Source organism: Semicossyphus pulcher, unplaced genomic scaffold (genome assembly GCF_022749685.1).
Source record: "Semicossyphus pulcher isolate SPU_LCO1_2020_fin unplaced genomic scaffold, fSemPul1.0.p SCAF_10, whole genome shotgun sequence".
Taxonomy (NCBI): Eukaryota; Metazoa; Chordata; class Actinopteri; order Labriformes; family Labridae; genus Semicossyphus; species Semicossyphus pulcher.
The window spans coordinates 12,253,587-12,280,477 of record NW_027211604.1 but is presented as its reverse complement, the minus strand read 5'-3'; the positions used below and the strand labels follow the sequence as shown (position 1 = coordinate 12,280,477).

General features: G+C 41.7%; 4 protein-coding genes and 1 non-coding gene across 5 annotated transcripts; 4 read left to right on the top strand and 1 right to left on the bottom strand.

Moving 5' to 3' along the window:
• Positions 1–1,519: 1,519 nt before the first annotated feature.
• Positions 1,520–9,041, top strand: heatr6 (HEAT repeat containing 6). The gene is made up of 20 exons (XM_069673494.1): positions 1,520–1,813; positions 2,162–2,269; positions 2,427–2,567; positions 2,653–2,768; positions 2,966–3,080; positions 3,176–3,277; positions 3,394–3,558; positions 3,770–4,014; positions 4,137–4,311; positions 4,389–4,595; positions 4,758–4,857; positions 4,942–5,330; positions 5,415–5,537; positions 5,747–5,833; positions 6,700–6,834; positions 6,936–7,058; positions 7,153–7,277; positions 7,403–7,499; positions 7,628–7,832; positions 8,170–9,041. Exons 1-20 carry the CDS (start codon positions 1,520–1,522, stop codon positions 8,751–8,753), a joined length of 3,636 nt encoding a protein of 1,211 aa, XP_069529595.1. The 3' UTR covers positions 8,754–9,041.
• A 1,642-nt stretch (positions 9,042–10,683) lies between these two features.
• On the top strand, positions 10,684–15,161 carry ddx52 (DEAD (Asp-Glu-Ala-Asp) box polypeptide 52). Its single transcript, XM_069672690.1, has 15 exons — positions 10,684–10,788; positions 11,007–11,262; positions 11,425–11,564; positions 11,695–11,880; positions 11,972–12,115; positions 12,271–12,382; positions 12,478–12,550; positions 12,718–12,921; positions 13,000–13,090; positions 13,244–13,366; positions 13,460–13,610; positions 13,725–13,800; positions 13,948–14,019; positions 14,130–14,438; positions 14,917–15,161. Exons 1-15 carry the CDS (start codon positions 10,702–10,704, stop codon positions 14,951–14,953), a joined length of 2,061 nt encoding a protein of 686 aa, XP_069528791.1. The 5' UTR covers positions 10,684–10,701; the 3' UTR covers positions 14,954–15,161.
• An 879-nt stretch (positions 15,162–16,040) lies between these two features.
• rpl23a (ribosomal protein L23a) lies at positions 16,041–18,470 on the top strand. Its single transcript, XM_069668288.1, has 5 exons — positions 16,041–16,090; positions 17,186–17,366; positions 17,575–17,751; positions 18,092–18,161; positions 18,405–18,470. The coding sequence occupies exons 1-5, from the start codon at positions 16,066–16,068 to the stop codon at positions 18,417–18,419; spliced, it is 468 nt and encodes a 155-aa protein (XP_069524389.1). The 5' UTR covers positions 16,041–16,065; the 3' UTR covers positions 18,420–18,470.
• Positions 17,414–17,485, top strand: LOC138605926 (small nucleolar RNA Z17). The gene has a single exon (XR_011309344.1). It is a non-coding gene; the product is annotated as a small nucleolar RNA Z17 (small nucleolar RNA).
• A 692-nt stretch (positions 18,471–19,162) lies between the features above and the next one.
• On the bottom strand, positions 19,163–26,782 carry birc2 (baculoviral IAP repeat containing 2). Its single transcript, XM_069668277.1, has 14 exons — positions 26,746–26,782; positions 26,040–26,105; positions 24,171–25,281; positions 23,776–24,056; positions 23,338–23,640; positions 22,762–23,041; positions 21,872–21,971; positions 21,662–21,740; positions 21,528–21,576; positions 21,143–21,385; positions 20,916–21,014; positions 20,593–20,748; positions 20,453–20,494; positions 19,163–20,350 (listed from the first exon to the last, which is right to left on the bottom strand). The coding sequence occupies exons 3-14, from the start codon at positions 24,262–24,264 to the stop codon at positions 20,157–20,159; spliced, it is 1,920 nt and encodes a 639-aa protein (XP_069524378.1). The 5' UTR covers positions 24,265–25,281; positions 26,040–26,105; positions 26,746–26,782; the 3' UTR covers positions 19,163–20,156.
• Between the last annotated feature and the right edge of the window lie 109 nt (positions 26,783–26,891).

The following is a 26,891-nucleotide window of genomic DNA, read 5'->3' as shown; positions in this document are numbered from 1 at the left end:
ATTTGTGCTTTGAATTTGCTTCACTTGAATGTACAGTGGTCAAATGTCCGGACCTCTTGTTGGGCTGAGCAGGGACTTTGTCTCCTGTTGATTTAATCAGATTCCTGTGAAGGTGTCACACATTTTAGTTCTTTCAGGGTACAAACTAATCAGACTTTCTACAGATTTCTGACATACTCCAGAATATTCCAGTACTGATCCTGGTAAACATGGGTACTTAGAAGGCAGTCTCTACTTTACTCCAAAAAAACATGCGAAGCATTAATATTACTGTTAAACATTGGCAGAAGGCTTAAGTTAATTTAGCAAATTGTTGAATTTTCAAGAATATGGGGAAGAAGAAAATAGTCTGTTGAAATCCAGAAGAGGAAAGTATAATTTTAAAGTACGAGTATTTTTACTCTTACAAGACTCTACTACATTTAAATGGGAGTATTGCACTATGTACTTAGCCTATACACATTCCTGACAGCCACTGTTAGAAATGTTTTCTCAGACTAAAGGTTCACCCAATCAGATCTTTTATATTAATATAATACATAAAATATATATGTGTATATATAGAGTATATTGGTTTACAGGTATACAGCATAAGTACAAAAAACTTACAAGACGTTAAAAGTAATGTCATATATTACATAGTTTGAAAAAGGGGGATAGATAAACCTGATACCAATAAGCAATCTCACTTGAGATGGAGTGTTGTTTGGAATATCAGCACAGCTGTGATTCAGTAATAGCTGAATCACAACTGTGCTGATATTCAGTAAAACGCTTAACCTCGAGTGGGATATTGCTTTTCTACAAGTGGCACAAGGTAAGGTGCGAGGTGACTGGTGCCTGGGTCACCTTGCTTAGCCTGCTGCCATCGCGACCCGGCCTCGGATAAACGGAAGATAATGGATGGATGGATGCACAAGGTAATCGTAAGTAGGCTCCGCCAACACAACTACTTCAACAGTTAAAAGCAACACAAACATTTTTCTGCATTTTCTTTTGCATTGTGTATCGACAGGTAACCATAGACCAGCTACTCTGCATAATGAACATTTATCTGTATGTTTGCATTTATTATTCAACCAGTCTAATAAGAGACTGCTGACAGTTGCTTTATTGGCCTGTGTGTCTGGTCAATTTAGATAAAGATGTTTGATGTAACCTGAAGCGGATTGGTACAAGTCGCCATGCTATTGTACTTTATATCAACGCTCAAGGAATGGCTCTTGTCAGATTATACTTGGTCAGAACTAACTGCTTAATATTTCTTTATATTCTTTATTTGAATATCTCTACTTTTTTAATGTAGGACTATGTGGTAATATCTGAAAGGGTACATTTTAACTGTAAGGTTTTGCTTCAAGTGTAATTTAGGGTAGTTTGTTTTTTTCTGGAGGCGAAGAAACCGCAGGTGCTTTCTGGTTTACACTGTAGGGGCAGTAATGAGCTCGACATATGGAAGTCAGACTTGCAATAAGAAGCGAGAACCACCAAGAAAGTAAATACTTCCGAGTCTAAAAGTATGGCGGCTCAAACCGGGTTGTCACCGGCCCTGATGAGCCGCAGTGATGTCCCTGTTTTCCCTGCGGTGCCTCTGTCCGCGGAGGCCGCCCCGTTCACCCCACTCGGGACGGACGGCTGGAAGCTCGGCTCTCCTTCGGACGCCGAGAAACAGTTCACCAGGTGCGCCACAAAACTCAGAGCACTGCGGGCAGACTCAGGCCAACTCAGGGAGGGTCTCAACCTGCTGTTTGACCAGCTCCTGTCCGAAAACTACAACAAAACCTTCGACCCCAGTATCAACATCCGACCAGAGGTAACTCAGAGATATACCACTTATTTATTATCACATAGCTCAGTGTTTCCTAAAACCTGTGACAACAATAGTAAACACTAGCTCCTATGTAACACCTTAGCTATCTACACAGCACCCTATCACTAGATTAAGAGTCCAAACAGTCTGTCAGCAACAAAAATAAAGTTCAAACTAAGATTCTTAAAAATATATAAAGGCTAAATAATTAGCCTTTTCTGTTTGTGTCTTCACATCAGCACCAAGCTTCTAGTCAATCAATAAAGTCAGCATTTGTGAAATCCAAGTTTTGTTTTTTTTGTTTTTGTTTTGAAAGACATTTCTGATTTTGCTTCTTTTTTTCCATTTCAGGAAGTCTGCAGTCTGCTGAAGCACGTCAGCTGTCTTGTGCCGCTGAGTCAGGAACATTTAGTAATCAAACTCTGCCAGGTTATGCATCATCTACTCAACCAGCTCAAGGTAACAAGTACCCTTTTAAGAGTGGAGCTTATGCTACACGACCATTCCTGTACTCACCATGACTGAGCACTAAATCACATTAAATGTACTGTACTTTCTGAGTCGAGCTGGCCATGTCTTGGTTAATCTTACTTTCTGTTTATTACTGTTTCTGAAGGTAATAATGGACGAGCGCACATTAGATATATTGGTGAAATATACAACCAATGCATTGAAAGTGTGCAGTACTTGGACACACTCAGATATCCTCTTGGCACTCTCAACAATAGTGTATGGAAATGGACCTCAATGCCACCAGGTAAATATCTACACAAGCTTTGTTAAATTATATTTTAGTATATGATCACGGTATGATATTTAATTTGAGTTGTTCTTTTTCACAGCACCTCAGCGACTTGCTGCGTGAAGATGGAGTCCTGTTGCTGTATAGTTCCCCATCTCAGTCAAATATGGAGTTGCGCCGCGTTGCTCTTAACTGTATGGCCAACATTTGTCTTAGGTAGGCTTTAGCGTTTTAATGAATTAAGCAATATTGTAGATTTGTGAACTAAAGTAGTGATGAACCTTTAGAGAATTATGACTTTTCTGAGCCTTAACAAGTGTCTGGTCATTGTAAAGCTGTCAAACACTAAAACAATTACAACCGAGCCTAATCATGTTTAAGTAACCAATGACATATGGTCACCTTTTCTGCAGGATCCCTGGTCAGCCACCTTTGGACGATCAGTACAGAACTGTATCTTTCAGCGTCTTCCAGAAAACACTGCAGTCACCCAAACCTCCCGCCACTGATGAACTCTTCTACTGCATGGTGCGGATAACTGGTGCGATTCATCAATCGTTTTAGTCAGGGAAAATACATTTCATCGTTGCTGACCATTGCATTTCCTTGTGTCCACTGTGCAGGTGATCCAGGCAGCGCTGAAGGGACTTCAGTGTTGTCTCTCAGGTGGAAAATGGAAATTTGGGGGAGGGGAGGAGCTCGGCTCTGTACTGGCCTTGCTTAAGGTACAAAAAGAAAACATTTGCTGATTTTTTTTTATTAATCGCTTTAATACTTTTTGTCCTTTTCCCTGTACAACTGCTACATGGAAGTTTAAATTGTAGTTATATGTTTTCTGCAGAGGTTCATGTTCCAGGGTGCTCCAGGTGTAAATGTCGAGTGGCCAGCTGTGCTTTACCCAGCACCTCTTCCTCAGTATGAAAGTCTCCCTGCATCAAAACCCGCCGAAATGCCAAAACCCTCTGAAGGACCAAAGGATGCCGCTGTTTCAGGCAAAGCCTCAGGGGTAAGGCAAGCCCTCATGTGTTCTGCATGGAACTACAATTTGTTTCTGTATGCTTTTAGCCATTTCTTTGCCTATGTAACACACTTAAAATACCTCTGCTCTGTGTTTGAAATGTGCTCTAAAATAAACGCTGCCCTGTCTTGCTTTCATTTTTGTTATAAGTTTTGATAAGGACAGTTTTGGTCGTAATGTGTTTAATATCTCTCCGCAGAATAAAAAGAGGAGACCCAGAGGAAAGGGGAAGAAGACGAACACAGAGGGGGGCAGAGGGGATGATGGAGAGGAAGATGATAGGGAGGCAGTGTCTGCTCTTCAGAGAGGAGGAGGAAGAGAGGGAGGCAGAGCTGATGCAGAGCCCTTTAAGTCCTCTGCCGTGTCCCTCTACCCCTCCTGGAAAAAAAACAGTTCTGACTCAGAGTTTTCCGACCCAGAGGGCAGTGCACAGAGCAAATTAAGGTACATAGAGACACTGTCTGCATCTCTTCATGTCATCACTGTCTCTTTTATTGCAACAAGCAGATTGTTGCACCTAAACTGCATGAAAGAGTAGCATATCATTTTCTGAATCTGTCTTTCAGACTGTACCACGCTCGTGTGCGTCAGGGAGCTCTGCACTGTCTGCTAGCGGTGGTAAAAAGTATAGAGAAGAGGACTCTGTACGGGTTCTGGTCCTCCTTCATCCCAGACTCTCCTATTGGGGGGCCGCCGCCGCTCACTCTCCTCACAATTATACTTAAGGACCCCTCACCAAAGGTACAACATACCCTCATATACTTTGGTTATAGTTTTCCCCGATGTGTATTTCTGTTACATTTTTTCTCTCCCTGCAGGTGCGTGCGTGTGCGCTCCAGGTGTTGTCGGCCATGTTGGATGGCTCCCGTCAGTTCCTGGCTGTGGCTGAGGACACAGCGTCTCCTCGTACATCTTACACCCCTCTCTCCTTCTCGCTGGCTACAGCTGTCAGAGAGCTGCATCGTGCTCTCAGTCTTGCGCTTCTGGCTGAAACCTCCCCTCAGACTCTCACACAGGTCATAAAGGTAAGAGAAAACAGTTGAAATGTTTCTCTCTTGTGCTATAGCAACTGTGTTCCCTCCTACTCCCCAGGAGAGAAGTTCTAATTACTCCTACTAAATTTAGACTATAAAAGCACATAAGCAAGTTTTTGTCCTAAGCTTGTCTGCACCTTTCCTGTCATTTAGTGTCTGGCCTACCTGGTGGCAAACGCTCCATACCACCGTCTCAGACCTGGTCTGCTCAGCCCGCTCTGGAAGCAGATGCGTCCCTATGTGCGCCACAGAGGTCTGCTTTTCAACTGCTCACTCAAATGTCTGCACACAATATATCGAATATATCAGTGTTTTAATACAACTGCTCTCTCTTTAGATGCAAATGTTCGTGTGTCGGTCCTGACACTTTACGGGGCTCTGGTGACGACTCAGGCTCCTCTCCCTGAGGTGCAGCTCCTTCTCCGACAGCCCGAGGGTAGCAGCAGCACTGGCTTGTTCACGCCGCAGGACTCTGCCCTCAGCTGGAGACAACGGGACGGAGTGTCCTCACCCTCTCGCACGACACTCTCCCAGCGGGGCTCTTGCTCACACTCACCCCGTGTTCCTCACACGCCGGGGGAGGAGGACAGTGCCCCGCCGTGGCTGCTGCAGCTGTGTGTGTCACTGGTGACTCAGCCCAGAGAGGACCAATCAGAGAGCGACGGAGCTGGAACAGGAGGAGGTGTTGTTTTAGAGCCCTCCCCTGTCCGACTAGAAGCTCTACAGGTGAGAGAAATTGGGAGAGACAGAAACTGACAATAGAATATGGCATTTCTGAAGTCTGAGAGTGTGATGAAAACTGTGTTTCAGGTCATGTCCCACTTGGTGCGGGGCTACTACTCTCTCGCCCAGACATGTCTCTTTGAGATCGGGCAGGTAAGCGCTCGCTGCCTCAGAGAGACGGACCCCTCCATACAGCTGCACGGAGCAAAGGTAACACCTTCCGGTCTCTCTTACTCCATGTGTGATGACGTTTTTTGCTCTCCTGTTTTAAAGCTTTTGACTTACAAATTGTGTAAATTAAAAAATTGGGAATCTGTTTACAGAATGCATAAAATTACAACAATTAAACATTTAGAAATGACATTAGGAACCATTATAGGTTATGATCTGTGCTATCTCTGTCACTATCTGTTCCTTAGTTACTAGAGGAGTTGGGGACCGGAATAATCCAGCAGTACAGAGCAGAGAACAATGTGCCCGAGAGCTCGAGGGTCCCAGTGAGCCAAGTGAGTACAAACTGATACTGTTTGACATACAGTATCATCAGGGAAGACCTGTTTTAATTAAATAATTTCCTACTTTCAATGCCCCTTACTTTGATGATATAATGTTCACATGCACTGATTCGGCAAATCCAAGACTAGAGCCAATCAAAGGTGATCATTATATTGATTGTAAGATTATTTATTTTTCTAATGGCAATTTTTCTGGGTCGCTACTTTGTAACTAGAGGGTCGGTTCGTGGTAGTGTTAAAGCATTCTCGAACTTTGGTGCTGATCAAACAAACAAACTCTGGTCCGCCTGAAAACGGGGGTCTTTGTTCGCCTCCAAGTGGCCCAGAATTTGGTTCACTGTAGATGAGAAAGCGATCCAAACCAAGTATAGGATGCAGACACTTGTTGACACTCGCAGAAACAGCCAGGCAGTAAGATGAGTAGAGGACAGCAATACAGACATATTTAAACTGTTGAGTGAAAAACTAAAGGAGAGTGGAACTGATCGATTTGTGGAAAAATGTCGGTTAAAAGTAAAAAAAAAAAACTCAGACAACAAAACATTAAAGTCTGCGATCGTGTTGAGTGACATTGAGGAGTGTGCGCTCCCTCTCTGTTTACTTCAGGGAGTTTTCCCACATGGACATTCTGACCAATCAGAGAGCGGTTTCCTCGTGCGTCAAAACTTTTGGTCCGTTGGTAAAAGCTGCCGTGTGAACACAAACCAAACCCGAGGCAAAATGCAACATTGTAACAATTTGGTCTTTGATTCGGATCAAACAAACGGACTTTAGGTGTGAAAGCACCCTTAGAAGGTCAGTAAACTATGATAAATGAATGTGTCTTCGTTTCCTACCTGAATGTGTGAATGATATAGGTGGTGCAGTTTTGGTCTGATGTCTTGAGTGGTCCCTTGAACGGAGCGCTGCAGAATGAACAGCATCCCACGCTGCAGACGAGCGCCTGCGAGACGCTCTCCTCCATCCTGCCGCAGGCTTTTGCACAGCTGCCTGTGAGCTTCCCTTCTTTTCATTTTGACACAGCTAATCCTAATTGTCGCCAAGCTGTACCTGTAACATGGAACGTCATCTATCTTCTTTTTTTTTTTTTAAGGACAAGACCCAGCTGATGTGCATTACTGTGTTGCTGGGGCTGACCTACAGTGACAACTACCTGGTGAAGACTGCAGCTGTCAGGGCTTTGGGAGTCTACATACTGTTCCCCTGTCTCAGAGAGGTGCACACGTGTACCACTGACTAACATGCTTCTGATCCCTCAAGGATCTGTTCTGCAGGTCGTAATTTTTTTTCCTTTTTTATTGTCTTTTCAGGACGTGATGTTTGTGGCAGATACAGCAAACACAATCCTTGCTGCTCTTGATGATCGATCTCCAAATGTGCGTGCCAAAGCCGCTTGGTCCCTTGGCAACCTCACAGACACACTTATTGTTAATATGTAAGAAAACCTAGTTACAAAGTTATGGCTGAATTCTTTAGAAAAAACAATGAACTCATTAATAAAGAAATGTTAACTGATTTAGTATAGTATTGTAATAAAGTATACCTCTGTGTCTTTCTCAGGGAGAGTGTTGGTGTGGACTTCCAGGAGGAGCTATCAGACATGCTGCTGCTCAAGATGTTGCAGTCAGCTACCCGAGCATCAGACGACAAAGACAGGGTGAGAGCATTCACACTTTTACACACAAGCAAAACACAACATTCACAATTGTTAACTACCTGTTTTTGTTCTGACACACCTTCTCTTTGGTTGTCTCTCACCTCTCTGAACTTGCTCCTTTCCTTCAGGTGAAGTCTAACGCGGTGCGAGCACTTGGGAATCTGCTTCATTTCCTGCGTCAGAGTCAGCTGACTCGCTCTGCGTTCCAGCGCCCGCTGGAAGAAGCTGTGCGTGCTCTAGTTAAAACTGTCCAATCAGAGGCCACCATGAAGGTCAGATGGAATGCCTGTTGTGCATTGGGAAATGCTTTCAGAAACCCCTCCCTGCCTCTCGGTAAGTGTTTGTACCCCGTGTTTGGCCTTTATGTGATTTATTCTCTTAACCAGGAAAGAAAAAATTCAAAATCATATACATTTTAGCTTTCATGCTGAAATTAGCTTTGGACAGGGCCAGGTGGCATTTTCCTTGTGTTTCTTGTGTTTACAGTCATTATGCTAAGCTCATATAGCTGCCTAACAGTTAGCTTCATATAGACATCAGAGTGGTATACATTTTGGAATGATAGAAGCTTTTATTCTCAACAGCTGGTTGAACACATTCTCAATATAACTTATCTTACACAGGGGTAACAACTTACCAGCTCATTCCTGTTTCTTTCTTTCTTTGTCAGACTCGGCTCCGTGGTCTTCTGACGCTTTCTCTGCCCTCTGCCACGTCGTCACTTCCTGTAAGAACTTCAAGGTGCGGATCAAGTCTGCAGCTGCTCTGGCAGTTCCCGCCCACCGCTGCTGCTACGGGGACACAAAGCGGTTCAGCTGTGTGTGGCGTTCCCTTGCCACGGCACTGGAGAACAGCGAGGACACAAACGACTTCTTAGAGTACCGCTACAGCGCCAGCCTGCGACACACACTCTCACAAGCTCTCCTGCACCTGCTCAGCCTCAGCCAGTCGCAGGACATGCCCGCCATAGGAGCATTGCTAAACGGGGAGGAGGGGATTGGCATCAAAGGGCATCTGATCAAATATGTCAGAGCGGAGGAAGGAAGTGGAGGAGGTGGAGAGGGGGCACAGGGAGAGAAGGATGCAGTGGGGGACAGTTTCACTCCTCAGCAGAGAATAGGAGGTCTGCAGCAGACCCTGATCAGACTGAAGGGGTTGACGTCTGAAGGGGAGGGACAGGGAGAGGAGGAGATAGGAAAGGAGGTAGTGGTTAATTTCCTGGAGGATATACTAAAGACTTGTGAAGAGCCTTAAAGAGACTAATATCCTGCTGCTGCACTGAAGGCAAGTCTTTCAGGTTGGACTGATCAAGGCAGGGCCGCCTTTAAGGCGGGGAAAGCGGTTTCTGGAGCCCAGCTGCTAGCAACCCCATGCAGGATGGGGATTCCTTTGTTCACCCTTCATATTAACATAATTATAACCAACTAAAATAAATGTTAATTTAGTTATTGTTGCTTTAGTAAAATGTCTACAGCAGTAGACGCGCGCACGACTCCAAACTTTGTTTCAAAATGGCGTTTCGGTTGCTCGGTAGAAAATCAAATCTAGGAAAAAAAAGCTCCGGCACTCACAGAATCATGGGTGACTCAGTTTACCCACGTTTAACTGAGTCATCCATGATTCTGTGAGTGCCAGAGCTTTTGTTTCCCTCCTTTTTTAGTAAAATGACGTCTGTTTAGTAATGTAAACCCCATCATTTTTAACATAATGTCAAAATGTCTTAATTGCACCATAATTGCACACCTGTTACCTTAACTACTAGGCAAGCTATTTCAGATTAAATCCGTGCCATGCCAGGTTCTGCAAATATATTTAGAAGCCAGTGAAGAAGAAGAAAAAGAATCATCTGGCAAAGGTTTTGACTCAGACAATTATGTGTTGGACAACTTTTTTTAGGTGGCTCAAAAAGCTGGAGAGACCCGCGTAGCCAGGAGGCTAACGTTAAAGCTAATTTGACTAATCAGGAGGAAGCTAGAACCAGTGAACGCATCATTATTACTACATCCACCTGTGAGAAAGAGGAGGATGTGAATCATGTTTATAAGAGCAAAGACTGGCCTCATCAGGGATCTCATTTATTAAACAGTGTGTACAGAGAGAAGGTGTTGATGTCTTAGAAATCTTTTATATGGTCTTTTTTGAAACATGCTGTTTACCTGAAGTTGACCTTATATTTTAACCACTAAAGTGCAAAAGTGTGACAGTAACACGTCACTATCAAAGCAGAGAAACCATCACTTCCACGCCCCTGTCGCACAAAATTCACAAAAAGGATACAATTCTGTTATCTGAGGTCTCATGAAAAGAAAAATATTCAATATTATATTATAATGCTCCCTGAATTAAAAAGAAAAAGGAAACGACAATCAGAAGGTAAATTAATCTTTAAGTATCATTGTGATGCATAAAGTGAATCTGTAGATCGGGGTGCAGTCAACTCCGATCTGTAGATCTGCATGTACTCAAGTGCAATTTTGAGGTAATTGTACTTTACTGAAGTACTTCTATTTTCTGTTACTGCATACTTTCACTCCTGTACATTTCAGAGGGAAATGTTGTACTTTTCACTCACTTTATTTAGTTGACAGCTTTAAATTATTTATACAAAATATAATCAACAAATGAATTCAAATGTATTATAATAAAATAAATTTGCGTAGCAGGTTGTAAGGTAATTAAAATGACCTCTACCATCTGAAACATTTAAGTTGTGTACATTTGTTCATCATTTAAAAACGTGATGGGACATTTTGAAAAATGTGATACTGATATTTTTACCTTAGTAAAGGTACGTCCACATCTGGGCAACAACACTATGATTTTGTTTCAAGTTTCAGTCTGACTGTATTCCAATAATTGTGTCAGTTTAGGTCCGTCTGTCAGGTTTAACAAAATAAATGGTTTCCGTGGTGTATTTTTACTTCGCACACATTACGAGGCCAAATTGAAATATGTTTTCTATGATTATCAATAAATCTTTTCAGTTGCCTTTGCACTTGAATTATGTTGCTGGTGGTCCGATTCCTTCTGATTTAACCTAATGTACGATTCATTGAATGCAATTGACTGTATGGCCTGTGTGTAAAGCAGCCAGTAGGTGGCACCAGTGATCACAGAGGAGAATTGCTGCCGGTGGATGATCCGGATGTTGATTAGTAATGTCTGGATCCGTACACTTACAGACCACGCTGCTGCTGTAGGTATGGACGCCTTCGAGTTGTTTCGAAAACTCGGATCAGGAGCTAAATTTGACCTGAAGAGGTTTGGTCAAGACGCCGCTCGGTTTAAGGTAAACTTAACTCTTGTAGTTGTTTATATATAGAGAACGACATAGACTGATACGAGCAGCGCGAGCTATCCCCCATTTGTACTAGGGTAAAACTGCAATATGTTTGTTTTGCGAGTTATTTTCGGAGTTTAAGTAGTTTGGATGCACTCTTAAGGGATAATTGTACACACAAGTGTTTCAGACAACTATAATGACTGTACTGTTTCTTATTTTTAAAGGTTGCTAGGTCTGGGGGGGAAGCGTCAGTGGATCCTCTCTCTGCGATCGATTTCTTTGGCACAGGACAACCCAATAGAGCTCAGAGCAGTTCTACCGGACTGGAAGAGGATGATGATTTGGAGGATTGTGATGGAGAGGAATATATGGTAGGAAGTGATTCCAGTGTAGGAGGCAAAAGGAAGCAAAATGATGAAGAGAGAGACGTCAGGACAAAGAAGAAGAAGAAGAAGAAAAGCAACCAGTTGGAGGTGGAAGGTAAAGGGGGAGGCGATTGGCTGCAGCAACAAATGATTAGCAGCTGGCTGTGGTCATTTATTGAAGTTTTCCCAAATATATTAAATTCATGACCTTTGATTTGCATCCATGAAATGTAATTAATAAGACTACCTCCTGTTGCTGTCTTCTGTCTAACTGAAGCTGGCAGTGGACCACAGAAAAACACAGAAGGAAATGGCATCACCTGGACCTCCTCACTGAACAGAAAGGTCCAAAACCTGCCAAGTGACGGGAAGGAGAAATCCTCGCTGAAGAGGATGAAGCATCTTCATCAGGAAAAGGTCTATACAGAAGCACAACTCGTGGCCTAAAATTTGAAAAAAGGAGAAAATTATTATTTGTGTTGTGAGGTTCTGTCAGAACTACTTTGTTGACCTTATCCTCTATCCATCTTTCTTCATTTGATTTCAGGTGAATCGCATTCGCTCTCAGCACCGTATAAATGTGCACGGCTGCGACGTGCCAGACCCTGTGTGCACATTTGAGGAGCTGCAGTCGGAGTATCGTCTGAACCCACGTATCCTTCAAAACCTAAGAGATGCTGGGCTGAACTCTCCAACTCCAGTACAGATGCAGGCGATACCGCTCATGATGCATGTGAGTGCAAACACTCTTACATTCAGGGGTTAGTAAACGGATTACAGATGTCGTATTTGAAGGATTTACCCGTGGCTGGTTTCTTGATTAGAGTCGAGAGCTGCTGGCCTGCGCTCCTACAGGATCAGGAAAGACTTTGGCTTTCTGTCTCCCGCTGCTCGCCCACCTTCAGCAGCCGGCAAACCTCGGCTTCAGAGCTGTGGTCATCTCCCCAACCAGGGAACTGGCCAGTCAGGTACAAACACACACACACATTCAAACACACAGAGTTTGTTTGCCATTATGGCCTTTTTTATTAGAAGATGTGGTGAGCTTACTTAGGGAAGTTTTGGCTTGGCTATATACTTTCATATTTGCATTTTTTTTTTAACACATTTCAATCTTGTTCAGACTTACAGAGAGCTGCTGCGCCTGTCAGAGGGCGTTGGATTCAGAGTTCACATCATCGACAAAGCCTCTCTGGCAGCCAAGAAGTATGGACCACAGTCAAGCAAAAAATATGGTAAAAATTAAAGATGTTTTCACAGAAGAGGTAAAATATGAATTGAACTTTAAGTAATAATTAACTTCACTGTTTGCTTATATTTCTCTGTGCAGACATACTCGTCAGCACTCCAAACAGACTTGTCTTCCTTCTCAAACAGGATCCTCCAGCTCTCGACCTCAGCAGGTATGAGGGAAGTTCTACATATGTAAATATAAAAATGTAAAAGTACGGCTTTATCTTCATATTTTTCTTTTGTATCATGTGACTGTTAATGTTTTATTATAAATATGTGATGCACATGAAATCAACAAACAAATAACGGCTAAATGTTATGATTGATTGGTGTTGAGTGTGGAGTGGCTGGTTGTGGATGAGTCCGATAAGCTGTTCGAGGGCGGTAAGACGGGCTTCAGGGAGCAGCTCGCCTCCGTCTTTCTGGCTTGTTCTGGTCCGAGGGTGCGCAGAGCTTTCTTCAGCGCCACCTGCACGACCGATGTGGAGCAGTGGTGCCGCCTAAACCTCGACAACCTGGTGTCCGTGAATATTGGACACAGGTAATAACCTACACTTGGAGCTATTTAAATGGTGGATTTATGTTGAGTTCAGAGATAATTTTATTTGAATCTTTTCAGAAATACGGCCGTCGAGTCGGTGGAACAGGAGCTGCTGTTTGTTGGGACGGAGAACGGCAAACTGGTGGCCATGAGGGACATCATCAAAAAGGTTAGGATTCTCCATATACTTTAAAATGAATGGTGTTACAGTCAACAGCCAAACTGTGACTATTTAACATGGAAGTGCACAAACAGATTAACAGACGCTCTTTTTCTGTACAACAGAAGATTAAATGAAAGAATGTCGTCTTGCTGTTTTCAGGGTTTCCTGCCTCCCATGCTGGTGTTTGTTCAGTCTATAGAGCGAGCACGGGAGCTCTTCCATGAGCTAGTGTACGAAGGCATCAATGTGGACGTGATCCACGCAGACCGCACACAGCAGCAGGTACACACAGACTCTAACTGCACTGTATTATCGGTCTGTCACACAAGCACAACTCTGTACTTATCCTCCTCCTCTGCCGCTTTTCTGTGTTAGAGGGACAACGTGGTGAACAGCTTCCGCTCCGGTAAGATCTGGGTGTTGATCTGCACGGCTCTGCTCGCCAGAGGAATCGACTTCAAAGGGGTCAACCTTGTGCTGAACTATGACTTCCCCACCAGCGCAGTGGAGTACATCCACCGAATAGGTTATTTTTATTAAATAACTTTCATTTGACACAGTTTGGTTAATTATTAATGACTTAATGACATCATAGCAAATTTTACTTCCCTTACATATGATTCTGTTTCCTGTTCCTCAGGTAGGACGGGTCGAGCTGGACACCAGGGGAAGGCCATCACCTTCTTCACAGAAAATGACAAACCACTGCTGCGCAGGTACATGAAACTTAGAGAAGTCACAAACTCGACTCTTCAGCTGTTTGTATGGTCGTTTGTTTTTTGTATGGAGGTAAATGTTATTTTGTGAGAGGTTTTACAATTTACACTTTCTCTCAGAATAAATTGCTCTTTGCATTTCAACAGCATCGCTAATGTCATAAAACAAGCAGGCTGTCCTGTTCCCGACTACATGATTGGCTTCAAGAAGATACACAGGTAAAAGATGATAGAGACCTTTTTGCACTGTAATTTCTCGCTAAATTGCTGCGTTTTAGTTTTGGTTTCTATAGATGTAACTGTTTACGTGTATTTGTTGTTATGTTTAGCAAAGCAAAGCGGAGACTTGAGAAGAGACCGCCCAAGAGAAGCACCATTTGCACAACTCCTCGCTTCTTAATGAAGAAAAAAGGCAAAGCACCAAATAAAGGACAGAAAGGAGAGAAGCAGGCAGCGGGTGGAGAGCAGAAAGGAGAGAGTGGACACCAAGCAGCGGTTCAGCAGCCAAAGCGGGAAAAGAAGACAAAAGGACTGGGGCTGAAGAAAAGAAATAAAACACAGAAAGAAGCGGGCACAGAAAAACACAAGAAGGCATCTCAGAGGAAGGGATCAACATTATCTGGAGCCAAGCTAAAAAAGTAAGGAGGGTTTGTGTTGGTGTCTAACTACATCTTCTTTTTGCCATAACAGCTGAATTTTTAATCTGATAATGTCTTTATGATATATGTTTATTAAAGTCAGGTTTTTTTTCTGCATTCATTTTTTTTGCTGGTTTCTGTGTCTTAGATGCATCCATGTTTTCTTCATTCTTCAGATGAAATTATTCTTAATGCCACAAGTGTGAACTGTTATAGCAAAATGTGAGTTTTTGCTGCATTGAAAGGAAAATCAAAAAAGACACTGGTAGACAATGATGATAAACATATAAAGAATAAAGAATAATTTTAAGATACTGTTATAATTTCAAAAGTACGTGATCAGTCAGATGGCTCAAATAGCGAATCATGTTTCTGGAATGAATTCACTTTGGGATAAAGGTTGGAACATGAGGCACAAGTCTTGTATGTTTATCAAAATATAACTTGAACTAATTATTTTTATTTTTTTAATCAACAGGAAAAAGGGGACAAAAAGTAAACCTCAAAAAGAATAGAGGAGTTTGGGACGAAAGGACTGATTTGGAGATGGATGTGGATTTCTTTTTTTAAACATCTTTCAGGCTGAGTTGATAGAAATTTCTGCTTTTTTTTTCTGAGTATAAAATAAAAAGTTTTGTAAAGATTTTTGTTATTTTGTTCTATTTCTGTTGCATTTGCTGATCTGCTACTTCAACATTGACAGAACATATACTAACAGAATAGGTGAAGGCTGTTATGAGTCATTGACGATGAATGATTATGAACTAACAAGCAGGTACACCAATAAGATGAAGGTGTGAAATAAAAGGTGTTATTGAAAAAGTTGGGGAATTTGAGAAACAAGTCCTCTAATACATTTTTTATTCCAATCAATTACAATTTTACTGGTATGTTCAAAGACAAACACAGCACCCACTAGACCGGATTGGAATAATACAAGAGAATAAAGAGTTTAATAAAACAGTAGTTTCTTATTAATATGTTGGCCTAAGTGGAACTCGCAGCTTAGTGGGATCTGCTATCTACTGTACAGGTGCTACTTTATTATTGCAAAGTGGTATATTAATACTTCAATTAAAGTTAGAGTTTTTAACCTAGTTGCATAAATAGGACAACAACTTTTGTTAAGGCTATTTATTAAAGTATAGCCATGTGATACTACTTAAAGACCCCCTCCAGTGAGGACCTTAAAAAGGTTGAAAATAAACCTTTCTAGCGAGTTTCAGTGGAAAAAAATGAAACACACATTGTGTGCATTAACACTACCATATTTTACAAACGCATTCTAACTTCCGTTTTGTTACGCCATAACTGGCATAAAAGTGTGCTTCTTTATAGTCTGTGGTGATACTCTATTTACACTTACTTTGAAAGGTGTTAAAAAGCACATTCCAACCTTTGAAAAATCAGTTCACATAAAAAACATTGCCGCTTCAAATTAAACAAATGGTTCATAAATTAAATTATATTAAGTATATCGATGGTTATACATCCATGTCGATTGGCCCCTATCCGCAGGAGGTATGGAATGGGAGATCGGTTTACTCAACTCTCGCGATACATGTGCTCTGAGATCTCGCCCATGCATTATACTTCAGGAAACCCCATTTAGCCTTCCTTTCTCAACATGGCACCGAAGGTGAAGAAGGAAGGTTTGTCATCCTAATCATTTTGAATGGATTATTCGTACTATTAAAACAAAATTAGCCTCCAAGGTTTCATGAATGTGTCCGACATGTATAGATAAGCTGGCCGTTGTTTAAATAGACTTGGTGTATATCTGTCAAATGTCTTAATCTGTTGGTAACGCAGACTGTCTCCGGCATCGTTGCTGGAACGTGATGCTAAGCTAATATTGGCTAGCAGCGTTGTCGACTCATAACGCTCTCTATTTACCACTACTACTCAGCTATAATTTAATTCTACATTGTTTATTGAGTGCGTGTGTCTCCGCTATGGAACATAAATAGGCCTTGGTAGCCATAGCTTTTGTGTTATAGGTTTGTGGATTCCCTGTTACTGTGGTTATGTTAGCTCCGGGTTTTCCGAACCTCAGCGGCGTTTCATTAGCTAGCTACACGTGAATGTTAGCACGTTTACTTATAGTTGTAATACAAGAAAATTAACTATTAAAATGTCTCAAACGTAAGCCCTCTCGTACGTTCTTGATAACGCCGGTTCAAAAACATAGTTATGACAGATGTTTGACGTTTCCGTGCTGCTCATGTGTCTGTTAAGGGTTTACTTTAGACTTTAGTCGTTTTTTGTTGAGTGTTAACAGTTTATGTATTTTTTTAGCGCTGAATGAGGACCTTAAAAGCACCGTGCACAAAGAATGTCTCGTTGTTTATATATTAGTCACCAGTCAAAGGTTATAATGTAAGGTAGTACATTGGTACTGTCACAATGTGTAAGGTAACGTGTGTCAAATTCGTTGGTTGCACACAATTGAGCTTCAGTGTTAAAACTGTCTGCCCCTCTTAGACAAGTGACAACTGTATCTCACATGGATGTATAGATTGTTATTTTCAGCTTGTAAATGTAGCTTTGGCTGATGGCACTTCATAAAGTGAACAGCTAACTAATGGTCAGCATTAAACATTTTGGGGCTAATTTTAGAGTCTTAAGCTGTTATGTACCTCAGTCAAATCAGAAAAGAGAGGGACTTCTACTGTTTGCATTATATTCTGATATTTTTCCAGGAGCACAGAATGCCAACTGTCTAACAAATGGTCTCTCTTTTTCAGCTGTCCCGGCCAAGACTGAGGCCAAGTCAAAGGCTCTTAAGGCCAAAAAGGCTGTGCTCAAGGGCGTACACAGCCAAAGGAAGAAGAAAGTCAGGACTTCTCCCACCTTCCGTCGCCCTAAAACCCTCCGTCTCCGCAGGCAGCCCAAGTATCCTCGCAAGGGTGCTCCTCGCAGGAACAAGTGAGTAATGGCTACTGCATGCTGCTGAAATATACAGGGATGAACTTGGTGCACATGATGGTTTAAGCGATCAAAGTATGAAAAAGCATGATTCCAACTTTATAACCTACTGATGCATCCAGCTGAAGCTGTATTTTTCGAATGTAGAAGATATAAACGGGGCTATATTGAGGTTTGGTTATTTATATACACTTTTTTCCCCCTGTAGGTTGGATCATTATGCCATCATCAAGTTCCCCTTGACAACAGAGTCCGCCATGAAGAAGATTGAGGACAATAACACACTTGTATTCATTGTGGACGTCAAGGCAAACAAACATCAGATCAAGCACGCTGTCAAGAAGCTGTACGACATTGACGTCGCCAAAGTCAACACACTCATCAGGTAGAAATCCTAACCGAGGCTGTTCCATGTCGACCTGTTTTGGACTGAATTTAAATGATTGCACCAAATCTGCACTTTTTAAATGTTATTCATAATTCAGAGCAGTGATTGGTGTTGTATTCTGTCTGTTATCACGTCTATAGTTTTAGCTTTTGTTGCACTCTGGATAGAGTGGTGTCTATAATTAATTGCGTAACTTTAATATACCCATGTAGGCATCATAATTTAATGAGAATTAAATAAAAACTGGAACTTTAGTCGACTGTTTATCAGGGTTGATTGCATTGATTTTACTGACCATGCTCGTTTCTTCATCTTGGTGCATCTTTGTTTTGTTCAGGCCTGACGGTGAGAAGAAGGCGTACGTTCGTCTCGCACCAGATTATGATGCGTTGGATGTTGCAAACAAGGTGAGTCTTGGGTCATTCATTAAGGTTACTTTATTTTTTTTGGAAGATTTGAAGGCTAGGTCACTTCAGCAAACGTTGAATTTGCTTCCAGAAGTTGTTGATTCTGTGCACATGATGTAAACTTATTACGTCTGAATGTCTATGATGCATTCAAAGGAACCACTGATGCCAGATGGTGCAGGCACAGATATATTGACTCTGTTGATGAACGTTGTGTAATTCTTGTCCTTTTCTTCTTTACAGATTGGCATCATCTAAACTGCAGCTGAGACTTGTGGAAGAATAAATATTTGTATAAACTAAAACAGATTCAGCTTCTTGTGTTTCCTGAGTTCTCTTTACACAATAATACATACAGTTAAGGAGAGGATTTTCATGGTTTACCATGGTTGTTTATTTACATTATAAGGATTTGTCAGGTGTGTGACTTCATGGTTCTATCTTTTTTTTGCAAGACCCTTCCATAAACATTCACTCAGAAGTCTGTGTATGCTACAAGTGTCTGAAAGTATTAATTTTCCTCCTGCAAGGTCTTTTAGTCTTGCAACTTCAAAAATGCTTTATTTGAAACAAGTAAGTGTTTTTATCCACACTCTAATATAAGCTAGTAATTAAACAAAGTGAAACAATACAACTGTTGCTGTGGGTATTAGACTATTTTAATTCATACCTTGCAATTGCATCGGTAGTATTCTTGAAATTAAGGCCTTTAGAGTCCAGCTCGAGCACTGAAGTACCTTCTAGCAGTGCATGAATTTGGAAAGACTGCTCCTTAATGCCACTTTGTGCAAGTTGTTTAATGATAAACATTAGCGGGCTTTCATTTGGATTAAGACACTTAAATTGACCGTGATGAGAATTTATTTACTGAAGTTAATAGATTATTTTTCTCTTTCACCTAAATGTAGGGGGTTACGTTTGGCTTCTGTGTAACAGACAAACAGAGTGATTTGTTACATCAAGACAGGAAGTTTATTCCAAAAGTTGTTGCCATTGCGATCTGTATTATGGGTAGTGAGTTTTATCAAACATCAAAGACTTATCTATAATGTTCACATCTCGTATTGTCACTTTAGTTTTACTGCTGAAGTTGCAGGTGTTACTTAAGCCTTGTGAATACTTTTAATTTCTCATAGCAGCTCATGTCCTTATTGAACTGGAATCATAAGTTCAGCTGCTGCTCATACGTAACTAATAAACTAGACTTACTAGAGGCAGGTGGTTCATTAAGTAAACAGCAAAAGCAGACCACTGATATCTTGGTTATCAGTGAGACCAATTTGTGGTTGAAAAAGCAGAACTAGTATCACCACTTCAATAGACGTTAAACTTAACCTCCTAAAGACCAACAGTATATGCATGTTCATCTAAAATAAACTGGCTGTAGTAACATTGGAGATGTGCAGCAGTTAAAACAGTCAAACCAAAGCCTCACTGACCGTGTCATTAATACCTTTGATGATTAAAAAAACAGATTGAAACCTTCAAACTTTTATTAACTGCAGGGCTATTAGACTTTAATGAATCATAACACTACAATGCATTAGAAACAGAATAATTTAAATATTTGTTCTACAGGTGTTGAGAATGTCAATGTAATAAATAACAGTGGAAACTATTGAATGTTGATCATTTTGCAAGATTTTTCATACATTTTCCTTATTGTGATCGTTACTGATTACATGAAAATATACCCATTAATAGTACGATACTGATATCAGATAATGTATATCACCTATACCTAATAGTTAACGCCAGATAATGTGCTGAAAAATTAGATTAAATGAGATATGAACATATTATAACATGTCATTTAAAATTGAGATAAATTATATAAAACTTCTCAGATGTCTGTTAAAAAAAGAAAGTAAAAAGATGCACAACAACCTTCCTGCTCTTTCCAGGTAATATAAATTAATGTCATATTGCTTACATTCAATCACATCATTGTGGCACATGAGACTGCGGAGGAGAGCACAAATCAAAGCCTCCCCGTTATGAGAGGAAGGTTCGGACCGTGCCTTTGACCAGGCCTCTGCAGATCGGGCACTTCCGCAGTGACGGCGCACACTCTTTACACACCACCAGGTGTCCGCACGGGATGAAGACGATGTTGACTTCTTTGTCCATACACACCTTGCATGTACGCTCCTCCTGCAGGCGCCGCAGCTGCTCCTCCATGGGGAGGTCTGCAATGAAAAAGATACATTTACCATCTTAGAAATTCACACGGAAAAACATTATAGTGTAAGGGCAGAAGCTCTGCATGAGGCTCAGCTGTGTCTTCATACCTGAGAGATCCTGGCTTGGTGATGCTGCTTCGTTTGATTGGGCTTAAAATGTGAAAAACAACATCGATTAATACTCAGTAAATGTTTCCCTGGGATAAACTCCACTCATAAATTCTGTGGTGTTACAGTAAAAGACGTACCCATGAGATCTCTGAGAAGGTGGACGTCATTTTTCTGGATCCAGTTGCGGAACACCTCGGCCGCAGCGTTTCCCTTGGTGAGGACGAGCTCTATCAGCCGGGCGTTCTGCTGCTGGGCCGACGTCTGAGCCTTGAGGCCGCTGTACTCTTCTGTAGCTGCAGGTTCACAGGGAAGAGTTACTCACAATCCAGAGGTTTTACTTCTCTAGACACTGCAGCTGCTTAATGAGGACTAAAATAATCCCCCTATTGTGTAAGTATATTTTCCAAAAACTGTTTTTCAAAACTCAGACTTAAAAGAGAGAAAAAGATAGGAAACCTACTTAATACATTCTGCTCTCGTAAATGCTCCAACACTGGCTCAACACTCTTCAGACGCTGGATCAACGCGGCCTGGTGTCTCTTCACAAACGTAAAACCATCTGAAACAAAAAGCAATTTATAACTCCACTATCAGCACCAGCTGATTCTACAACAATCACTTAAATTCATGTTAATTTTCCCGAACAATACATTGCAGAGACATCCTTATTTTCACCCTCGGCTGTACCTGATGCCATCGCCTCCGCCAGCATCTCCCGCTCCTCCTCTCTCTTCTGGTCCTCGGCACTCAGCAGGTCTGAGACCAGCTCCTGAACTGTTCTGTAGTTCTCTCCGCTGGTCAGGATCTTGCTCTGGACCGTTTGCTTGACAAGACTTCGCTCAAAGCCCATCTCTAAGGCTGACTTGATCACAGGGGTGTTCATCATGACGGCGTCCTCAGATCGCTCCTCTCCCGGGCCGAGGTGAACCACTGAGAGGAGGAGACGCAAAAGAAGGTAGTTTAGTGTCTCAGCACAGAACTGTTCATGTTTCATGTATGAATGTGGTAAAGAGTCTATATATATTCAATGGACAAACGGTACCAGTCTGATTGTAAAATGTTTCAAACTCACCAGGTGGATCGACAAACTCTCTGGAGTTGCTGTCTCCATTCACAAGAAGCTTTGGGGGAGATAATTAGAAGTTTTAAGTGAGTTACTCTTTGACAAATGTGTGGAGTAAGAACAGATATTAATGCTGCTCTCACCTGCTCGAACAGCCGAGGGAAGCGAGCCTGGATCTGGTGAACAAACTCTTGTCCCTTCTCCTGGAGCAAATATTCACACCTACAAATAACCAGAGGTACATGAATAGATAAGATTCATTTAGACAAAAAAAAAAGACAGCGTTGTATTAAATGACTAAGACCTCTGGACAACCCATTCATATTTAAGTATTTAAAATAAACTGCGTTTACCGAGGAAACCATTTAGCATGTTCCACCCACGGATCGTCTCCAGACTCCCAGCACCGCAGGCCTCCATCGCAGCAGAAACACTTGACGTCATCGTTACGACCTTTGGGGCAAACAGTTTCAGTGTTAAAAGGTTACGGGGGTTTCAGGTAAAGAAAAGAAACATGATGATTCTAATGAATCTTTGAACATATGACTACATATCTCTCATTTCCTCTTCTGTTTAAAACTTTGAGCAGTTAAATGATCACGTTTTAATCCTTTATTTCGCAGTGGCATGTGATCATGGCTCAAAGTCTTCATAACCAGATGTCCCAAATGAGATTAGGATTGGGACTTTCCACCGTCAATGAAAAGAAACTAGACTGCTGTGCTGATGAATACCAGTCTGAAGTGGGCAACCCCACAAAGCATGGGGAAAGTAGCTCTTACTGGTATATGAACTGTATGAGGAAGGGGAAAGAAATAATGCAAACTTTTTAACTGAAAATTCCAGGTAAAGTATTTGTAAGACTTTCAATGACAGATTTAAGATTTTGAAATCAGGGCCGCGGGGGACTGGAGCCTATCCCAGCTGTCAGTGGGCGAAAGGCGGGGTACACCCTGGACTGCCAGTCAATCACTGACACATAGAGACAGACAAACAATTTAGAGTCACCAATGAACCTAATGAGCATGTCTTTGGACTGTGGGAGGAAACCAGAGACCCCGGAGAGAACCCACGCATGCACGGGGAGAACATGCAAACTCCACACAGAAAGGCCAGCAGAAAGCAGTGACCTTCTAGCTATGATGCTAACCAGAAGTCTAATATTTCTCCACCTCCACCTAGCTCCTCCTTATCATCAGGCCACTGCTGGTGATTAACTGTGTGTCTTTGATACTGTCCTTACCTACATAGTAGAAGCCGGCTTTAGACAGCTGGTCGGGCCGGACGGGGATACGAGACGGCCAGTTGACAAAAGTGAGCAGCCTCTCTTCGCTCTGCTGCATGGCAGGGTTGGACACGTTACTGAGGGTCGGAGCTCCTGTGGACAGTTGAGAAGTGACTCCTCCTGACGCAGCTCCTGCCAGTGACACATTGTCAGCTCTGTCCCCCCGCACAAACCGACAGTTTGGATAATGCCTCTGGTGTTCGGACACGGCTCTGTCACCTGGCTCCCAGTTACTCAACTGCAAATGCAAAGAAAAACTTGTCATGTCCTGTGTTAATGGGATCGGACGCCATCTGTGTTGTGAAGTGTGTTTATTCTATCTCAGCATTGTGTATTAATTCATTAATATCAAAGCCTGTTAACAAGTAGGAGAAATAAATGTTATAGGTTAAATTAAACAAGAAGATTTGAGGTAACAACAACAATTAAATGTACATAATCATTCACCTCTAGCTTCTATGGGTTAATTGCACCACACAATTACAGATTTATTTGAACATTAATCAACTATTTGCTCCTTTTGATAATACACACCTGTCCTCCACAGCTAAAGCAGGCCACTCGATCGCCCTGGCCCAGGTAGTAGAAGCCCGCCTTGGCCAGCTCGGCAGGAGTTATGATGGAGAGCGACCAGGGGTGGAAGGAGTCGAGGCGGTCCTGCTCTCTGCGCATGCTGGGGTTGTGGCATGTTGGTCTCTGGTGGGACATGTCTTCTACACCGCGAGAGCTGAGCGGGCTGGAGGGAGGTGGAGCTGTGAAGCCCATGTTAAGGTAGCCGACTGGCTCTTCACCTTGGCTGGCTGTCGGGTTGGAAGCAGCCGGGGCAGGAGCTGAAATCTAGAGGGTAAAGAAGCAAAATGTTAAACTTTTAACCCAAACAAAACTTTTCATTAACTTTTCCTTCAGCTATGGTTCTCAAAGACACACGGGCAACTTTCTACTATGAACTAAAGAAAGTTCTTCTGAACTTACTGGTATGGATGGAGCAATGCGAAGTGGGGAGAAGGCGGAGTGGGAGGAGGAGAGCAGGTTGGCTGTAGATGGGAGGCTCTGGATGAAGGAGCAGGAAGGAGAGAGCTGTCTGTGTTTCTCTGTTGGACAGTCTCCGGCGTGCCAGCCCTCTGCCGTCACGTTACACCTGAAACACTGGACGCGGTCGCCCACGCCAGTGTAGAACCAACCTGCCCTCGCCAGACTTCTCTCCGTGACCCCGGAGGCCGGGAATCGAGCAAAGGTAGAGATGCGGAAGAGCTCTAGGGGTAAAAAATCATATTGACATTTAGATATACAGAACTTTAGATATGTAAGTTGTATTCATATTTTCATATGTACCTAATAAAGTAAAACAAAACAACTGAAATTGTTACCTGAGGAGTTATCATATTGTAGGTCAGGTGGGTGTCCGTTGCGAAACAGATCCATCAAAAACTGGTTATTTTTGAGTTGAACAAGAGTTTCCATTTTTGTATTTAAGTAAAGCAAGTCAAAGAGGGAGAAGAGATGTCCTTCAAGGGAGAGGGGTTTGAGAAAACCCAAGGTCTGGCCTTCATACAGACACACTCACTCACACTGAGACGGAAGTTGATGAGGGGACAGAGGAGGTGTGGGGAAAGAAAAAGTAAAAAAGAAAGTAAGGCTAAGAGCAAAACTAGTGCAGAAGAAACAAAACTACCAGTCAAGCAACCACCATCATCACACATTATCGAAGACAAGCTGCATGAGGTGCCTAATATTCTCTACAATTGCATCAATTTTACCTTGTAGAGTACTACCTCTGACTCAAACCCCACTGTCTTTTTTTCTGTCACAGCCCCAGTGCAAGCATGTCCAACTAAACACTTCCTGTGCGCTGCAAAAAAAGGATGTACTAAATGCATCATCAATAATATTACACTTAACGCGATCACCCAGGATCCTTACACACTTGATTATCTTGTATATTAAGCAAACATAATTCTAAGATATCTAATAATGCAAACTCAAACATAAGGTTGGTAATTATATGTAAGAACATTTTAAACTAGAAAAACTGCATTTCCTACAGAAAATGCGTGGGGAAAATGAAGTTGAAGTTGGAAGATTTTTCCCATCTGTTAACAGTAAAAAAAATGTAGAAAAAGCTGAATATTTTAAGTATAAAGAGTAGAAATGTAAAAAGTAGACACCATCATGTGCTGAAGAAGCTGAACAGTTTGATAGTTGAACGGTTTCTATAGTACTAAGTCTGAAGCAGTAGCAAATTAAAAAAATGTTGAATCAGCATTCCCACTAATTTAATATACCGTATGTCTCAAGCATACACACACACGTACACAGACCAAGGGATATGTGTTCTCAAACCCCTCCCCCCATTGCGGACATCCCTTTTGTAGGTGTTTAAGCCTCCATCATTGAAAAGTAAAAAGCCAATAAGAAAATGTTTTATTCCTCTTTGATAAGGACGACGAGCACCCCTCTTTCGATAATTAATATCAGGACCTGAAGAAAAGACAAAAAACAGTAATTAAACAGATCGGATTTTTAACCTAATGAAGCCCTAAGCTGTATTTCGAAGTCATAAATGATCACAATTAGTTAAAATCCATATAACTTAGGATCATAAATACGAAAAGCCCATGTCGTGATAACTCTGAGGTCATCAGCTGTTACTCCTAATAACAGGTAGCAAAGCTGACTTTGAGGTGGAAAGTCGGGTGTCCCTTTAACAAAACTGCATGTGAATATGCATTTAATTAAAAACTGTAATATGAAAACCAATTATAAATTGTTTATAAATTACTGTCATGTACTCCGGCTGGTTAGGTACTTTCCTGAACACCCACAGAGGTTATTCACCAGACACTTCCGGTTAACTCGAGCTTTGTTGTATTTTGGTTGTATTCTGCTAAGGCTAACGTTAGCTAAGTCGTTTCATACTGAGTACGGAATTGGACTGATTAAAAGTCGGTTTCGGCAGTCGATTTATAGTTAAAGCATACACGTAGCTTACAGTTTGCTAATGACATGACAATCATCGTCTCTCATAAACCAGTTTGACAAGATCAGCAAACACTAGCATGCTAGCGCTTGCTTCTGATGACGTTTTCAAACTTTGCTCCGCTCATTTAGCTCTGCAGCAGCCCCAATAAAAAGGGAAAATACATTCGTCAGCTTTTTAGTGACACAAACATACTAGATAATCCGTCAAACAGCTGATCACTATGTCCTTTCCAGTGGTAATACCAGGGCACACTTACCGTCGGTACGGAAAGTCCCAGTGTATCCTGGAAGACTGTCGTCATGGACACCGCCCCCTCTGGCTGCTTCCGGTTCCATAGAAACGAAAATGCAACAAAATGATTACTTAGTGAAATCTCATGGAATCCCAGAGACCTGCTGGTTTTCTGAAAACTTACGAGGGGTTATACTCTGGTTTTGATATATGACACAATAGACATGGGCCTACATAAATCTGAACCAATATGTTTGGTGCCATGAATCAACTGCTTTTGTTAACTTACTTTAACATTTGAAATTGAATTACAAATGTAATCCACACTAAAACTGTCACAATCGCACTCAAAACCGTGTTTTGAAGCTTTTGAACTTATATATTTTGGAACGATGAAGCTATACTTTTGTGTAAAGTCTTTGTAAGGTTCTCCATATTATAAACAAACTTTGGCTTTGGTGATTATCAAATCATTTTAATTCTCTCTCTTTTTATCAATATTTAATATTTATAAAAACGATGAAAACCTCCATTTAACAATTCTAGTAGTTCAAACTAAATCATATATAACAAAATGAGCTAACACTATAACAATAACAATACATTTGATCAACTACATAACTTTTTAACTTTAGCAACAATTAAATGCCCATTTGTCTCTTCTTTCATCGAAGAATATTAAAGTTAAAACAATGGTACAAGTAATGCTCCTTATAAGAAAAGATACTTACATAGAAGTCTTGTGAGCTCCAGTCAGATGGTTAAAACACAGTGAGTCAAGTGAAGTCATTTAGCTTTGGGTTAAGGGTTTCCCCAGACTTCCTCATCTTCGCCACTCCCCCTCGCCACTAGTGCTGAGTGCACTTTAACCCTAACC

Bases quoted from the DNA above. Each gene is read 5' to 3' on its own strand.
- ddx52 (XM_069672690.1), top strand. From the start codon at position 10,702: ATGGACGCCTTCGAGTTGTTTCGAAAACTCGGATCAGGAGCTAAATTT. The intron at 11,881-11,971 runs GTGAGTGCAAAC...TTTCTTGATTAG, and splicing joins CGATACCGCTCATGATGCAT to AGTCGAGAGCTGCTGGCCTG. The intron at 13,367-13,459 runs GTACACACAGAC...TTTCTGTGTTAG, and splicing joins CAGACCGCACACAGCAGCAG to AGGGACAACGTGGTGAACAG.
- birc2 (XM_069668277.1), bottom strand. From the start codon at position 24,264: ATGGAAACTCTTGTTCAACTCAAAAATAACCAGTTTTTGATGGATCTG. The intron at 21,386-21,527 runs GTGAGTTTGAAA...TCCTCCTCTCAG, and splicing joins AGAGTTTGTCGATCCACCTG to TGGTTCACCTCGGCCCGGGA. The intron at 21,015-21,142 runs GTACAGCCGAGG...TTTTTGTTTCAG, and splicing joins GGCGGAGGCGATGGCATCAG to ATGGTTTTACGTTTGTGAAG.
- rpl23a (XM_069668288.1), top strand. From the start codon at position 16,066: ATGGCACCGAAGGTGAAGAAGGAAG. The intron at 16,091-17,185 runs GTTTGTCATCCT...TCTCTTTTTCAG, and splicing joins ACCGAAGGTGAAGAAGGAAG to CTGTCCCGGCCAAGACTGAG. The intron at 17,752-18,091 runs GTAGAAATCCTA...TGTTTTGTTCAG, and splicing joins AAAGTCAACACACTCATCAG to GCCTGACGGTGAGAAGAAGG.
- heatr6 (XM_069673494.1), top strand. From the start codon at position 1,520: ATGGCGGCTCAAACCGGGTTGTCACCGGCCCTGATGAGCCGCAGTGAT. The intron at 5,834-6,699 runs GTGAGTACAAAC...TGAATGATATAG, and splicing joins CGAGGGTCCCAGTGAGCCAA to GTGGTGCAGTTTTGGTCTGA. The intron at 6,835-6,935 runs GTGAGCTTCCCT...TTTTTTTTTAAG, and splicing joins AGGCTTTTGCACAGCTGCCT to GACAAGACCCAGCTGATGTG.